The 17106-nt window shown below is 43.0% G+C and overlaps 3 protein-coding genes across 3 annotated transcripts; 2 read left to right on the forward strand and 1 right to left on the reverse strand.

Annotated features, from left to right (window-relative positions):
- Positions 1–940: 940 nt before the first annotated feature.
- Positions 941–2425, reverse strand: cebpb (CCAAT enhancer binding protein beta). The gene has a single exon (XM_041945721.1). The coding sequence runs from the start codon at positions 2238–2240 to the stop codon at positions 1365–1367; it is 876 nt and encodes a 291-aa protein (XP_041801655.1). The 5' UTR covers positions 2241–2425; the 3' UTR covers positions 941–1364.
- Positions 2426–5596: 3171 nt separating this feature from the next.
- peds1 (plasmanylethanolamine desaturase 1) lies at positions 5597–11487 on the forward strand. The gene is made up of 6 exons (XM_041945722.1): positions 5597–5780; positions 6787–6906; positions 7040–7131; positions 7238–7382; positions 7468–7680; positions 7808–11487. Exons 1-6 carry the CDS (start codon positions 5645–5647, stop codon positions 7927–7929), a joined length of 828 nt encoding a protein of 275 aa, XP_041801656.1. The 5' UTR covers positions 5597–5644; the 3' UTR covers positions 7930–11487.
- Positions 11488–11837: 350 nt separating this feature from the next.
- Positions 11838–16656, forward strand: LOC121612682 (ubiquitin-conjugating enzyme E2 variant 1-like). Its single transcript, XM_041945723.1, has 4 exons — positions 11838–11908; positions 12936–13084; positions 14539–14664; positions 15476–16656. Exons 1-4 carry the CDS (start codon positions 11887–11889, stop codon positions 15620–15622), a joined length of 444 nt encoding a protein of 147 aa, XP_041801657.1. The 5' UTR covers positions 11838–11886; the 3' UTR covers positions 15623–16656.
- The last annotated feature ends 450 nt before the right edge of the window (positions 16657–17106 follow it).

Genomic DNA, 17106 nt, shown 5'->3' on the forward strand with positions numbered 1-17106 from the left:
TGAGGGCTTTCCACTTGAGGGTTAAACGAGGTTTGCTCAGGATTATTCGTATCTCTCACGCGCTCACTCCCAGCCAGGTCTTGGCTGTTGGAGCGAGACCTGAGGTGGTGTGAGGAGGTTAGTTGCTGATTAATTTCCATGCAACCTTGAACCCCTCTCTGGGCCAGTGGACCCAGCAGACTATTGACAGAGCCGTGTGCTAAAGATAAAACCTTTCTGTGCTGCGTGCAGTTTGATCGAGCCTCTTTTTTTTGCTGCTCTCAGCAGTATCGTTTCAGTATAAATTGGCTGGTTGTATTTCCTGATCTGAGGACTTTTTGTCGAATCTACGAGTAAAAACAGGAATGCATATGGAATTAAAGAGTTACCCAATAAAACTGTGGAGAGCTGGTTTGTTGCATTGGTTAGTCAGACATAAACCCACGGATACTGAAGCGTCACCACACCTTTCTATTGCGTTCAGTGGCGAAAGAGAAACTTCACATATCAATCCTCATTTTATATTCTCAATTCAGGAACTGAGGAGGTTTCTATCGCTGTGCTGATCAAACCACTGAATGCAACTTTCTGCTTTGTGGAAACCATAAATGATAAAGAATTGCGACGATGGTGATCTGAGGCATTATTGAAACGCCACTGGCGGTGACTAGATTCATAAAATTCAGTCTCTACCGAAGGAGAAACATCATACTCCTCAACTTTGGGAAATCAGCCTGAATTTAAAAGATTGAAAATTTGCCTTATAGTCAAGCCAGTTTTTATCTAAAACATATTTCAGCTGACATTACAGACGGCCTGACTATCACCAGCGTGAATATTTAAGGCGAGCATGTCTGTCTGTGCCTGCACCTGCTTCAAAAGGACAGAAAAGAAGAAATTACGAATGAAATTGTTTAAACAAAGTATAAATCTGTTTAATTCAATAAAATATCAAGTACAATTAAAGCATTTTCCCTTTTAATATTAAATAATTAGACTTATTTCATTCATTGCCAATACTATTACAAAGAGTTGCATCATTTCACTGCAGCACAACTCTTCCCTTGACAACCATTGCTCCAGATACACAAAATGTAGAAATTCACTCGCATGTATGTAAAACCTGCACAGAAATACTGCATACACAAAATTACATCTGAGAATAAAGCTACGGTGACATGTGAAGAATCGTGAATGATTGCGCAATCCATGCACCCACTTCTTCAGTCCCATTCAGAGTGTCCTTGTAAACTGGTGGTCACTGTCTTCACCTGTGAAGCGTACCGTTTTCAACATTTGCTCGGTTGATCACCTCCGGCTCTAAAGTCCATCAATGATTAGACAAGCGGCCCACGGATCCGTGTGGGGTCTCCGGCGGAGGCTTTTTAACACTGTCCGGTGGCGGAGAGCAGGTTGCGCAGGGTGGCCAGCTCTCTGGACAGCTGCTCTACGCGCTTTTGTAAACGATCGTTCTCAGCAGCCAGTTCCAGCACTTTGTGCTGAGTCTCCAAGTTGCGCATTTTTGCTTTGTCCCTGCTCTTCCTCACGGCGAGGTTGTTCCTCTCCCGCCTCACCCTGTACTCTTCACTGTCCTTGTCCAGGCGTTTCTTTGCTTTGCCGCTGGACATTTTGGCACTGTGCGATGGTGACCTGCTTTTACCTGACGGGGCAGGTGTGCCGGGCGGGCTGGAGCAAGTCGAGGACGCGGTGGAGATGTTTCCAAGACTGCCGCTGGTGGACTGGTAGTGAAGGTAGGACCTCATGTCAAAACCAGACGACCCGTTCTCCATCTTTGCGTCTTCCTGGCTATCGTCTCTCTCTGCAGCGGCGGCGGCGGCTCTGTAGCGGCTCCCGACGAGTTCCGGGCTGAGCACACTATCCACACGGGTCTCCTGCAGCTCAGTGTAACCCAGCGCGTAGGGCTCCCTGGGGTCCCTCAAGTTGTCGCACTGGCTCGTCTCCAGCTCGCTCAGCAGAGAGTAGTTCTTGTAGTTCTGCAAAGCTGCAACTCTCTTGATCTTGTTCTCCGCCAGGAAATCTGAGAAAACGTCCCTCTGCTGGTGCTGCTGCTGCTGCGGCGGACACTGCAAAGCCGGTTCCAGGAAAACGCTGAAGTCTATCGCTCTCTCCCGCTCTTCAATGCCCAGCTCCGTCATCGAGTCGCCGAGCCTCCAGTATGCGCCGCCGCTGACGGGACTGATAATGCTGTCTCTACTGTGGATAGCAAAGCTGCCCTCGTCGTAGAAGCCGGCCACTTCCATGGATCTTAACACCCGCCGGATTGCAGGAGCATGGAGGGCTGAGATAAGACGCCCAGAGAGGTTTTGCGTCTTTCGCCTCAGTTGTGAAATGGCTCAAGTGTCGGAGAGCTGCTCGTTTAAATCCCGTGTGTCACCCACCGTGACAACATGCAGTGAAAGTACAGAAGAGGCTGCTCGTGCAGACAGGGAGGAATTGACAGCTCTTCCTGTCTCGGGGGGGTTTTATTAAAAAAACGAGGGGCGGGGTTTAGCTGGGCAGGTGTGTGACGCGTGTTCGGACATAATAAAAAACGAACTAACCTGTGTTTTTGTGGCATTTGTGACAGTTAGCTGTGGCTCAGACTTTGAGCTGCAGCGCCAGAGTAAAGAGGATGAAACCTAACATTGGTGGTTTTCATTAATTTACCCTAAAGGGAACTAAAACGCAAATGAAAAGTGAAAATGCAAACACCAGTTACTTGATCCGGAGCGCTAAAACAAAAAAACAAAACAGCGTTTGGTGACAGCACGTCCACTCACGCCCTCTACAGTCACATCTCATCACCCCGACTATAATGGGAAAATCCCAGTCAGTGGCAACCATTTTCCGAGTTCATGCCAAATCATTTCATTTCATAAGAAAGTGCTGATGAAAGCAGCCCATCTTCAGACAGCTGTTTCCCCACCACATCCAGGCTCACATCACAGACTGGTTGCATCCACTCCAATACTGCATAAGGGTCAGGGTGGGTGTTATAGATGTAGCCAGCCTGGTTCGCTGTGTTTTCAGTTAAGTCCCAAAAAGTTTTTTTTTTCTGTAAATATCTCAAGGGGCATCACGATTTTCCTATAAGTAATAATAAGTGGATGCAGTGATTTCTTGTTTCTATATACACAGGCTCAGTAGGTCTAATGAGCCTAAATGCACAAATGCTGTTCATAACAGGACTCTCAGCTCCTGTTATATACACAACAACTTGAGATCAGAGCACAGTGATTTGCAGTCAATGTGAGGTCTTACTGCCATCTTGTGGTGAGCCGCAAGACTGTACATAAGCATGATTGCAGTGTACATATAAAGCAGGCATCTCCACACTATTCCATCAAGGGCCGTGTGGCTGCATGTTTTTGTTCCAAACAGTCAAGTGGTCACCTTATTATCAGCTGAAGCAGTCTTCAGCTGATTGAATGAGTGCAGCCTGGTGTGCACCTCCTTGGTTGGGATGAAAACCTGCAGCCACATGGCCCTTTATGAAGTGGTTTGGACATGCCTGGTATAAAGGTTTCTCTCTCGATAAACTGTTTCATTGGTGAGCAGCCAAAAATACTGTTCTGTTTGGTCATGTGTTCAAAACTTTCCCAGAAATATGCACTCTTGCCTTTTACCGAGTAACCCCAGCGCGCCGGTGTTACCGTTTACTCTGACTCATTAGAATCCGCAGCTTCATTGGTATACTTTCTTTTTTGTTTGGATTAACTGCTGTTTCCAAAAATGGCGACTCCATAGATCGGACACACACAGCGCCAAATCAACACATTAGAAGGCCCTGGGGGAAAAAAATTTGCAACTGCAAACCCAACTGACCAACCACTCAGAATGTGCTGTGTATGTGTACGTGCCCTGTTGCTTCCAAGTTTCAAGAACAGTGACACAGCAGATTACACATGTCAGTTTCATTATGTGTAACCAGGACTCATGTGCTGGGATGACACCGCCTGACTTTAAAACTGTAAAACTACTCTATAAATTATTGTTTGGTTAAATCTACAAATGTGCATAATTTCTTATAAGTGGATTCGATGGTTTATATGTAAAAGTAAGTATAATGTAGTATAAAATGGAAATATTCCAATCATGCACAAGTATTGCAATATTCAAGGTAAGTGTAATTACTGTACTTATTCCACCATGACAAACAGTAAACCTTTATAGTATTTAGTTACTGTGGGGTCACAGTGTGTTAGCTGTTTGCTAGTGTTTGTTAAACAGTAACTAAGTACATTTACTCAAGTAGTTTACTTAAGTACAGTTTTGAGGCTCTTGTACTTTACTTGAGTATTTCAAATTAATATTACTATATACTTCTACTCCACTCCATTTCAGAGGGAAATACAACACCTTTCACTCCATTACATTAAGCTGATGGCTATAGTTACTGGTTACTTTACAGATTCGTACCTTTCATAATAATACAAGATTATAGAACAAACGCCAATGAATGAGGCTTTTCAGTATGGACCAGTGGTAGAAAGTTACTGAGTACATATACACCAGCGCTGTAGTTAAGTACAATTTTGAGGTATTTATTTTACTTGAGCATTTCCATTTTATGCTTTAGTTTTACTCCACTACTTTCAAAGATTTTACATATTCCACTATATTCAACAGCTACATTTAATTTTAAATCCTCATTTTAACTAGCTACACCATTAAAATGCTGATCACAGAGTAATGAGTACAGTGTATCTATAATACAGTATATAACACTGCCAGGGACCATTCTGCTTTCATATCTGGTACTTTTGTGTACACTTTCCTGACAATACTTAGATACTTTTAGTTCATTAAAATAATTAATAAAGGACTTTTAGTCTACTTGTAATGGAATAGTTTTTCATTAGTGTATCGCTAATTTAACTTGACAGGAAAAAACTCAACTTCTGCTGCACAGCAACTGTGGCAACAAGTGGAAATTACAGAATAATGGAAAATGTTAAAATGTCGGATAAAAGTAACAGAAGTAATGTTAGAGGAGAAAACCACGAGGTCAGCAAAGTGACGCAGAACTGTCAGTGAGACAGAAATATCGGCCTAAAGTTAGCTAACATTAGGTAGCATTAGCCACCAAAAGCAACTGGTCATCAGTGAGGCTGTGGTAGCAAAACCCCCTGACTGTAATGACTTCAGAGCAGCTTAGTTTTAATAAATTAAACACTTAATTTGCATGTGTTTGCTTGTTTAAAAAGTTACATAATTTAACTTTAAGTATAAGGTTTCAATATTTCTTCCACTGCTGCTAACGCCTCACCTCATTAAATGTTGTCAACCGTCGCCATACTTGAAGCGGTCATGTCACACAATGTGACAGGTGACAGGTGTCGCTGTAACACCTCCGGTTTTCTCGTGTTTCACATCATGTAGACACGGAGAGCGCCATCTACTGTCCGTCCAGCAGTAGGACAGAGAGCAGAGCGGCCACCAGACACGATGGGTGGGGTCAGGAAATGCGGTCTTTCGCCTCGCAGCTCCCGTTGGTCACTCGGCAGTCTGTGGAACGGTTTACAGAACGGTGATTGGCTGCGGAGCTCAACGACTTGCTCTTGATTGGCTGAAAACGTTGTGCTGTCTGTGGGTGAGAAGTTGATGATTCCGTTGGTTCCTGACTGCGAGTAGAGATCGAAGGGGCTGGGCCCACAGTGGAGAAATGGCGAGAATGGTGGACGAGAACGGCCGTGGAGCGGAAATACAGAACCCAGAGCCGCAGGGACCGGGCCGGGGGTCGGCTAGATGGGGTCCGCAACACGCCGGTGCGCGAGAACTGGCCAATTTATACTCACCAGGTGAGTCGATCCCTTCAACGGCTGCGTCTTAACGTGCTCGTTCCACCGTTTCAAGTGTCCATGTGTGGCGTGACATAACGCCAGGCTTTGCACAGCGTAGTTATCAAGTAAACTGGAAAAAAACTTCTAAATTCGCAAGCAAGAACAAACGGATTATCCAGAACTGCGACAAAGAAATGACAGCGGACAATCAGCGGCGGTTCCGCGCTTGTCACAGTCACACTTTTGTTGTTACACAATAGGAATCATGTGAGATCGGTGGGATTTGTGTTTGGATAGCGGTCGTCCTTTGACATTTCGAGCATCAGGCAGAGGTTAGATGAATCCAGCGCTTCGGCTTTAGGCTCCGGAGCCCGGTTTGGCCACGGAGCCGCTGTGACCTTTCATTACAGCGGTGTTGCTAAGTCAGCCCCATACAGTGCAACTCGGGGAGCAATGCAGCAGCCTTACCAAAAACTACTGAGATGTTTCGGCTCTGTCCTCACACCATCTCTCATGCTTTTTGAACTTGACCGTGCAGAGTGAAAGGCCTCCACACCCATTGGAAAAATACATGCTCCTCATATCAGCTGTGGACGTTACCAGATCTGAATCTGACAGCTTTGACTGTTCAGTGATCAGACTTTTTCCTGCCAGAGGTTCTTCTTCTTCTTCTTCGTCTTCTTCTTCGTCTTCTTCTTCGTCTTCTTCTTCTTCTTTAATAATTGTTTCCTCCTTTGAGTTGTAAGACGTGGACAGGTATTTAAGGCGCGCCAGTCATGCAGCAAGCAAAGTGCAGAGGAATGTGGCCTCATTGTTGTGAAGAAGCATTCCATAGTGAATTATACTAACCTGTTTATTGACCTTTGGACATTATGTGGTATCACGTTAAATTCAGGTGATACAGACTGCAGACATAATATAATGTCTAATCTTATCAGAAAGGTGTCCAAATCTGTGCGTGTAAGAACTGTTGCTTTTGTGTTTAATCCTCCTCATATATATATGCTGGTGTTTTTCCTTTAAGGCAAAAGATGTCAAGAATGGATCAGTGTTGTCCTCTGCTTCTCTCTCATGGCCTTCAACTTCATTCACCTACTTGCCAATTTCCATCTGGGACATTTGTGGTACATCCTGCTGAGCATCGGTAAGCGCTGACACTGTTCTGCTGTTGTATTGTCGTCAGTTCTGCTGTTTCTTTCAGGGCTGCAGTCCAAACAAGCGTTGACTGCTCTCTCATCCTTTTCCTCTGCTGCTCTCTTCCTCACGCTCACTTTCAGTGGCAGGAATACTCACCGCAGACTTTGCGTCTGGACTCGTTCACTGGGGGGCTGATACATGGGGATCAGTGGATCTCCCCATCTTTGGAAAGGTATCATGAGTGGATTTCTCATTTTTACTAGATTCTTTTGCCTGCCTTCAAAGCGCGTGTTATTTCCTGTTTTACACTCTGTTCGACCGTCTGATCTGTCCCGCAGGCCTTTATACGACCATTTAGAGAGCACCACATCGACCCCACAGCCATTACCCGTCACGATTTCATTGAGACCAATGGTGACAACTGCATGCTGACCCTAGTCCCTCTAGCAAACATGGCCTTCAACTTCCTCACGCTCTCCCCCGGTGAGTTTTCTATCAACAAACTGAACCTGACATTTTCTTCGACGTGGACACGCTGTCTCACCCTGTTTCTGTTTCCTTTTTGCAGCGGAGATTTACCATATCTACCCCTGGTACTGCTACTTGTTTGCACTGGCCATCTTTGTGACCCTTACCAACCAGATTCACAAGTGGTCGCACACGTACTTCGGCCTGCCTCGCTGGGTGGTGCTCCTACAGGACTGCCACATCATCCTCCCCCGCAAGCACCACCGCGTCCATCACGTCTCCCCTCATGAGACGTACTTCTGCATCACGACAGGTTCGTGTTCATTTCCTGGTGGCGGTTATAGATGGAGGTCGGCCGGCGTGTGGTGTTTTGAAGACGTGATCTCCGAGTTTATGCGATGAGAGTCGAGCAGATTCATCACTGAGCTTTTTCTCTGCAGGTTGGCTGAACTACCCTCTGGAGAAGCTGGGTTTCTGGAGGAACCTGGAGGATCTTATCCAGGGTGTGACGGGGGAGAAGCCCAGAGCGGACGACCTGAAATGGGCTCAGAAAGTCAAGTAAAGCGGCAGGCTAACTGCACCCTACCTCAGAAGACGCTGGTTCCGTCCAGCTCATCCCCTTTTTTGCCTCCCTTAATCCATAAGAGGAAAAACTAACAAACAATTTCTGATGCCATAGCTTTAAGTCTTGCACATTTTGTCTGTTTTTCAAGAGGAGGGCTCTGCTGATGGATTTTTTCATTCCTAACTCGTGGAGATCATCATTTCAAATTGCAATATAACCTTATACTCTTCGTATTCCACACACAACTCATCACTTATTTCGAGGTGATTTACAAAGGGGCTTTGGTTGGAAGGTATGGTCAGATACAGAATTTGCAATCGCTTTCCATCGAGATGAAAACATTTCCCTCACGTCAGAAAATTCAAACGGTTCCGAGAAAGAATACTTGAAAGAGTGAACCCTCACAGCTGTTTCTTTGGAGAGCTGATAAATGGCGTTATATTTAGCACTGCTTTATTTTCTCTGGATCAGTCTTTGCATCTCTTTCCAAGGGTCTACTTGATGTGCAAGTAATAAAATTGGATTAAGGCCATGGTGAGTAGGGCTGGGGTGATGCAGGAGTTTTGGAAGCTTTACCAATGTCAAAAGTTAAAGTTAAGTTCATTAATTGCTGTTACATTTGTTGGCCTCTCGCATGTTTGAGTTTAGCTGAACACTTTTGGGACTATTTTTCAAAGAGAAGTGATGAAAAGATGTTCATGAATTAGATTTTTTTCAACTAAAGTCCATCATTGTTTGAAGTAGCTTGCTACGAATCAAGATGCAGCCATATTGAACAGTTTAGTCATGGACTTGTCAGTCTGAGACAATGACTACAGTAACAGCGGAAGAGTCGAAATCTTCCCATCAGGATGAAAAATGACGTGTGCAAAAACAGGTTTTAAAGCAAACAAGCCAAAAAGTAAAAACAAACCAAATTGCGCACATTGCTTTCAGATCCTAACCCGGCATTTGGATGTTGGATGTTATCTGGCCGTTGAAGCACTCTGCATCTAGATTTCTGATCGTAGAAACAGAGAAGATGAGTCATTTTCAGCCTAAATGATTTGATCGGTCACATTGAAACGTGTGTAACTGTAGTCAGCGCTGATGCCGGGCCAGTAGAAAACCTGGGCGCATGCACACGTCTCATGCTGCCTTTGTGCTGAGCCAGTCTGGCCCGACTCAGACGTCCCCTCAGATCGTCACGTGTCCCCTGTGAAAAGCATTCTTAGTTTTTATTTGAACTCCCGGGTAAACAGACAGTTTCGCAAGAAGGAGGCACATGCAGTTTAATCAAGCTGCCTTACACCCCACAGATGCAGTACTTGTGTCTTTTCTTTGTCGTTTTGTTTCGTGCAGCACTAATTCTGTCTTTCTGGGATTTGTGTCTCAGCTAATCAGACACAGATATTCTTATTACGTGCCAACTGTGTGTAACATTGTTTTCACTTCCCCACATTTTGCTATTCTTTTGTCTCGTGGGAACAGGAACAGTCCGTTTCAGAGCGTAACATTCCCCGTGAGTTATGTTACCGTCTTGGTAACTGTGACACAACAGACTTGGTGATGTCACAAGGGCTTCGGTGAAGGCTGACGATCCAGGAATTTCTTCACTCCTATAGATGAGATTATGTCATTAATTGGTTGAGAGTTTTTTAACGCTTTAGTCAGTCGTTTGTAAATGTATTGTACAGCTAATAACTATGCAGTTTAATAAGAGGCCCTTAACTATACGTCTTAACTCATCGGATTAGGTTCAAATGCCTTTCTTTTTCTAATTGTTTACACACATTTGCTAAACTGGAGCTCAAAAATTTAGCTGCTCAGTAACCTGCATGACAAAATGACTTTCACTAATTAAGATGTCACTTACGCAGACGTAAGAACGCGTGCATGCATACAGCATGTCGGCTTGTGCAAGCAATACACCGGGTCACCAGCTTTCCTTTGAGTTTTCGCAAGGCGGACGCTGACAAGGGAGGATTGTGCTCGCTCCAGACGAAATTAATTGTGCTGCCTTCAAAAGATGACCCAGGTTTGAGCCACCAAAATGTTGTCTTCATTCCAAGGAAACCCTGGCAAAGGTTTTCAGGTTTAGACGGAAGTGGAAGTTGCTGTTCACGTGTGTTGAGCAGGTTAAAGGCTGAACCATGAAGCTTCTGGTGTTATACTCTAAAAGTAGACAATTAAATGACAGTAGTAGATAATTTCTAAGCCAAAATTCTATTTTATATCATGTAATATTCCAGTTTTTGAATCCTTCATACTTGATTATATCAAATGATTCACCATAGGTCAACAGCAGAAGTGCAGATTGCATAGTGCTTGTAGAGTATTGTAAGAAGCGGTTTTGTTTGCACTAGGTAGCCTAACGTGTGCTGGTAAATGGATGCCGCTATGTGTCACTGCATCAAAGTTTAAGGCTTGCGTTCAAAGTTCTACTCCTGTAGATTTTTTAAAATCAGTATTAGGCAAAATGTTGTTGGGGCCTGCTAACTGCAGTCAGTAGACACATTTGACCTTTGACACACAACTTATTTTCGAAATAAGAATTTTGGCGTTGGATCTACTGGATGTTTCGGCGCTGTAGTAAATGGCTTGTTGTGATAATATAAAGGTAATGGCAGTTTTAAGGATGTTTTGTGTTTGTGTAATACTGCAAAATAGGACAGTAGCTAAGGATAACAGACGTACTACCATTATTGTAAGATTGACATAATTCAAAACCTTACCCACCATAATAATCTCTGTTTGGAGACAGACAGGCTATAATTGCTATTTATGGCCGTCAGAGTCTGGTTGCATCAACTTATTCTTCATTCTTATTCTCCAGATGATCTCAGGATTGTGGTTAGTGATTAAAATAGTTCAATATAAATTTGTGGGTAAAAACCAACCCCCCCCCCCATCAGTGATGTGAAGACCGTTATTTAGTAGATTCGAGTTGTTTAAATCAGTCAGTCTCCATCAAATATGTGGTCCACAGAAGTCGAATGATTTTAAACGCATTATATTTTCTATTGTAGCCATATATCAGTAGAGTTAACTCGGCCTCCTGTTATTGAGGCAGACTTTGTGATTCCGCTGTGTCCGGTTTTTCTGCTTCGAGACAATGGGCTTTCATCAGCGGATCTGAAGGGTATTTTGTGATGATGTGTGGTAAACTAAATATTTTCCCACTGAGGGCATTTTTGTGAAAGCAGATGAACTTGTTAAGTGGCGTGGGCAGTTGTCGTTGGTATGTTTGACATGCTGTGTTGAAATCACTTTTGTAATGATCCTTGGACTTTTTATTGAATTGCCTTATCCTCTCCTTGATTGATTTACTTAAATCTTGCCAGCGACGTGGGAAAAGAATTTATTGACCGACTTTATATTGCCCTTCACTTGCTTCTCACTTCTTCTGAGGCAAGACCCATATGGATGTTGTAGTTGGTTATGTATGCTGGTGGTGATGGAGTTTTAGATATCAGAATAATGCCTTGATGCCTTTTTGTTGTCTTCAATTTGGGAGACTAACAATGTACATATTAAACTGTATTTATAAGAAACTAAATAAACGGTTGATAATTACACAATGTGTTTTCTCTGATAAATGTCTTTCTTCCTTTGCTTTAACATGTAGCTATAATAGTTAGGCTGCACATTCTTTATATTCTTACTTAGTTTACAGTCAGAGCAGGGTCAGAAAGTCTTTTACATGGACGTTTTGATATGTCACTATAACAAAACTACTGGTGCAAAAAAACCTCCATCCGGCCTCCTTATCCTCGATGACAAATGTCAAAATGTCTGCTGTGAAAAAGGCCTGTTGGTTATTTATTCATGTGCTGGCACCTGTTGGTAGGCCAGCCTCTTACAGCCCGCACAACAAAGGACGGTTCACAATGACCGATGCTGTGCATTTCTCGCGCACGCACCTTCGGTCACAAAGGCAAAACTACGTGCGCGCTCCCGCTGTGTAGCGACAAGATGGCGGTCGCCGCCCCATCAGGTAAATATTCGAGAGAAATAAATCACAATAAGAATCGGACCTTGACTAATTGTCTCAGTTAATTTTCATCATGTAGCGATCAAGTTACATAATGAGGCTGATTATCTACTGACGCAGCTGCTGTGTGAAAAGACGCAAGCTAACGGAAAGCTGGAGCTTTTGGAGAGAATGAATAGGAAATGATGCGATTAGCTACCGTTAAGCTAACGTAAGAGAAGTTGGAAAGAGATGGTGTATGACTGCCGACAACGCAAATAAATTACGTGTAAAAGCCGTGGAATGGTCTCGCACCAGTCGTCTGCCTATGTAACATTGTGCAACTTGTTGGCTTTCATTTAATAACGGAATTTAGGACGCGGACGCTCGTGAACCACAGCACCGCCACCCTAACGTCCGGTAACCTAACATTATTTACTTATCAGCGATATAAAGTCGTTTGCTGACTCAGATAACTGATGTCACAAACCGGGTCCTTGGCGTTTAGTGTTCTTATTAGATGATTAATCAACATTCAGCCATAGTTAACCTTAGATTGGAACACGTCAACAATGACAGTAACGGTACGGTTTCTGAGATGCTGATTGAAGCTAATCAAGACAACATGATATATGCTGAGTTTCACCAGTTTCTCCGGATGACCGTGAACTGAGCCGAACTGCTGCACCAGCCGGCTGTGTGACTGTGTTTGTTTGCATGGCTCAGTTAACGGTGCAGCACCATCATATCTCACTGCAGAGGCCAAATGATGCAGCATTGTCGAAGCCAGATGCTAAATCAGAGGACATGAATGAGCATTTACTGTCATCAGAAGGTTTATGGCAGCCCGTCAGCTCGGCGTTCCTCATTTTCCTGTCACGTTATTTGCGTCTGAATGAGTCATGCTACGACCAGCTCACACCTTTATAACTGCAAGTCATTGCCTTGTCTGAAGCTCCTGCAAAGCCTGGTTGTACCGGAATCCACTTGTGTTGGAAGTGTGCACGTGCGTGCGTAACAGTCTGGCTTTGGTGTGTTTGTGCACAAACAGGTGTTAAAGTTCCTCGTAATTTCCGGCTCCTGGAAGAGCTGGAGGAAGGCCAGAAAGGTGTGGGAGATGGAACGGTGAGCTGGGGTCTGGAGGATGATGAGGACATGACCTTAACACGATGGAGAGGGGTGATCCTCGGCCCTCCAAGGGTGAGTGACAGAGAAAAAAAGTTGAAAATGCTCTGAGGAGAAGGTTCATTTTGTATGCTATTTTTTTTTACTCATGTGTCAAGTGTTGTTTTTTAGTCTAGTTCTAGTTAACTAAAAGTCTGGGTGTTTTTGTCTTATTCAAAGAAAACCATAGCTGTCTTAGTTTTAGTCAAAGAAAACTGTTTACTGTCTTTTTTAGTTGTCAGATTTTATTGAACATTTCAGTCAATCCAGTCAAGCAAAAAACAATATTTGTTTTGTCATTTTAGTCAAATTTACTTTGCACAAGATTTTATCTTACCATTATCTAATGACAAACACAGGTTGCAGAAAGTGTCTAATCTGATGGTATGAATTTAAGGAAAATGCCCAGATTCATTGTGATGGTAATGTGAAGGACAAATAAACACTTCATTTTAAAGTCTTAAAAATACATCGGATATTAAGTTAGCTGCTGGGGTGTTTGGTGTATGCAAGGCTGTTGTTTCTCATTCCAAGGTGTAGCTAGCTCGCTTATTCTGGACTGAACTTCCTATTGCTGCTTTAAGTAAACTTGCAATCTAACTGAAACATCAGCATTTCCCATGCAGCGCATAACCCACACCTGCACCCCCCCCCTCTCTGTCTCTCTCTCTCTCTCTCTCTCTCTCTCTCTCTCTCTCTCTCTCTCTGTCTGACGCACACTCACTCTCTCATTCACTCACCAAGTCCTGACTGTATTACTTTTCTGTCAATGGAAATAAAGACAGATTTTGGTTCAGTTTACATTTTAAACTACATTTTAGTCTTGTCTTTTTTTTGTCAACAACATTGCATGATGACGTAGTTACAATGACTGTAACTATGTGCTGAAAAGACACAGAATTGCTGATTTTTGCAGTAATTGTTCACTGCTGTGAAGCTAAGTAAATCTAAAGGCAGATGCAAAGGTATTGAGTGTGTAATGACTGAACAATGCTACATTAGCGCTGAAAGTGATAAGTGGGTGCTATAAAATATCACATAATATCACAAATTGACAGGAAGCAACAGGTTGCACATCATAAAGCACATCGCAGAATTTATTCATTTTTGAAAATCATTAAGATGCTAAATGTAGGAATGATATTACTAAAAACAGAAAATGTTTGTTTTTTTGTTTTATTTGAGGTCAATATGCATCTGTAATGTATATAACTAGCAGACACCTCAGTACCTCAAGGACCTTTTCAGGGGACTGTGAAAATGAATGTATGTCAGACAACAGCTGGCTCAGCTGGTTTGCATTCTCCCAACATGCACTGTTATTGTGGAACTGGGTAATACAAAGTTAAATTTTAAACGGTCATGACTAGATTTGGAGTGTTCTCTCCCATGGGTGGTATTGTTGAATAACACACTGAACATTGTGTGCTGCTTGTTAATGTTTAGTGTGTTGTATGCTCTCACCTCTCCCTGCTTGTCTCTGTCCACAGACAAGCTATGAAAACAGGATGTACAATCTGAAGGTTGAATGTGGGCCAGAATACCCAGAGTTACCACCGTACGTCAGATTTGTGACAAAGATAAACTTGAACGGCGTGCACACCTCCAGCGGTGTGGTATGTAACTCTTCTAAACCAGTTATTACTCAAGCTTTATTACCCTGCTGTCAGCAGTCTTTTGAAATGCATGATAATGTTCTTGATTCTGTACTTTCTACATCGATGAATACATTTGCAGAAAGGACTTGGCTCTTTGTTTACTTTGCAGTATCAAAATTTGTCCAAAACCAAACACATTATTTGGTGATATGTACATGCAGCACAAATCCTTATACAGTAGAGTATCAAAAGAAATATATAGGTGCACACAATAAAAGGAAGACATTTTTTTTGCATGACTGGTCGGCACAGATAAGCAAGTTCCTGTTCAAAGTGCATGCTTGAATCTAATCAATCAGCTAATGCAGCCAGTACATTAATTTTGGCACAAGAATAATATATGTGGTGCAAGTCATGTATATCTTCATTTAGACATTTTGGGGGATTTCACACTTTCACACTGGCAATTTAGCCCAAATCTGATTGCTGTTTACCTAAAATTTGCTAATATGGTGAGATGATCTTAGATCAGTTCCACTCAAACTGTATTATTCCTGGTATTCTTAATTTGGGAGCACATAAAACAAAATGCAAGACCAACGTGATGACAAGAACTGTTTTCTATGTCATGTTTGTAATAGACTACAAACACTACAGATGAACAACATGGCATGCTCTTTGGCATGTATAGAGGCAGATTAGGGGTCCAAGGTTCTTCACTGAGAATGAATCCTCTTTTTGAGCCCAAGTATCTTGTGTTTAAATTAACTAAGGTTCGCAGGATTCAAGGTGCAACGACACACCCGTCATCGCTTGCTCTGTCCTGCAGGTTGACATGCATGCGGTGGCTGCGCTGGCCAAGTGGCAGAACTCCTACAGTATCCAGATGGTGCTGCTTGAGCTGCGACGGCTCATGACGTGCAAGGAAAACATGAAGCTTCCTCAGCCTCCTGAGGGCCAGATCTACACCAACTGAGCCCCTGCTACTTTTGCTTCCATCTCCCCCCTCAACCCCTGCCCAACTCTTCTGTTCTGCTTCATCCCTTTATCCCCATTCTGCGCTATGTGACCCTCCACCTCCTGCCGACACCTTGGCTGAGCACGCACACACACACACACACACACACACACACACACGGAGTGGAAGACTTAGTATACAATAACAGATACATACAACATACATACACATATGCACATACACATATCTGTAGACACACACATGTATCGAGCGTTCATGAAAGTCATTCCAAGCACTGGCCCCCTCCCCCTCCCATCACTGGAGCTCTGGGTGGACTCGATGTGACGAGGCAGGTGGAGTCCTCAGTCCACACCAGATCTGACCATTCGAATACTGTACATGTTACTAATCTTTTTTTATTATTATTTGTTAAAAAATGCAGATTGTACAATAACATAAATAATCTTATTGAGTGTACCTCTTTGTGTGCTGCTTTTTTGTAACATTGAAAACAGCCTCTTAACATAGCTGCACATAGTTGACTGAAGTCGTCGCTGTTAGTTGCAAGATATCCTCCTTTCACGTGTACATATGAAATCTCGTACCCAACACACTTAACTTGTCAAATCATCTGAAGAATGTCTTGTCATGAAGCCAGATCAGTGTGTGTTGACATGGGCTTGCACCTAATGTTTCTCAAGCGGTCGTGCAGCAAATGCACGACTGCAGCTCAGCAAGGTGCCTGGAAGTGGTCACCTTACTCACACATGGCTTTCTCCTTCAAAGTAAGAATTGTCCAAAGTGAATATTGTGTACAGTATCTATACCACTATATCTGATCTTAGTATGCATAGTAGCATAGTATGCAAATCTACTGTAGGTCTGTAGAAGTCCCGGTTGAACCATGCTTGAAAATAGAAGTGAAATGAGCTACCTCTTTTGGTCCTGTGTAACGTCAGGGGAGTTGTCTGACTTGTGAAACTGTCTTTGCTACTTCATGTGACAATTTGTTTTACTTTCTCCACTTCTTTCATAAATCTTAATTCATGCTTTTCATGCATTTGTGTTGTTGTAGATCACTATGTGTTACTGCTCATGAAAGTTTCTATGGAGCCTTTCTACATAATGACTTGGGCACAGTGTTTATTTGCATAACTTCTGCTCTCAAGTGACCCGAACAGACTGAGCAGAAACGCGATGCAAACACTCTTAAAGGCCATTTAAAGGCACAGATCAACATTTTGGGAGATGAAATTTGAGATTGATGCCTCTCATGTCTGTAAACAATATAAGAAGCTAGTGCCAGCATATGGTTGTCTTAGCTTAGCATAAAGACTGAAAATAAACCTAAAGCTCTCTAATGAGCCTGTTGTATCTTGTTTAATCTGTGCAGTGACTGGCCCAGCCGTGAAATTGTGTTTGAGTTAGTTCCTCTCATAAGCATCCTTCCCAAACTGTTGAATTATTCCATAAATATTTTGCTCCCAGTTGAGGTCTTACTG

The sequence above is a fragment of the Chelmon rostratus genome, chromosome 10 (assembly GCF_017976325.1).
Source record: "Chelmon rostratus isolate fCheRos1 chromosome 10, fCheRos1.pri, whole genome shotgun sequence".
In the NCBI taxonomy this organism is placed as follows: Eukaryota; Metazoa; Chordata; class Actinopteri; order Chaetodontiformes; family Chaetodontidae; genus Chelmon; species Chelmon rostratus.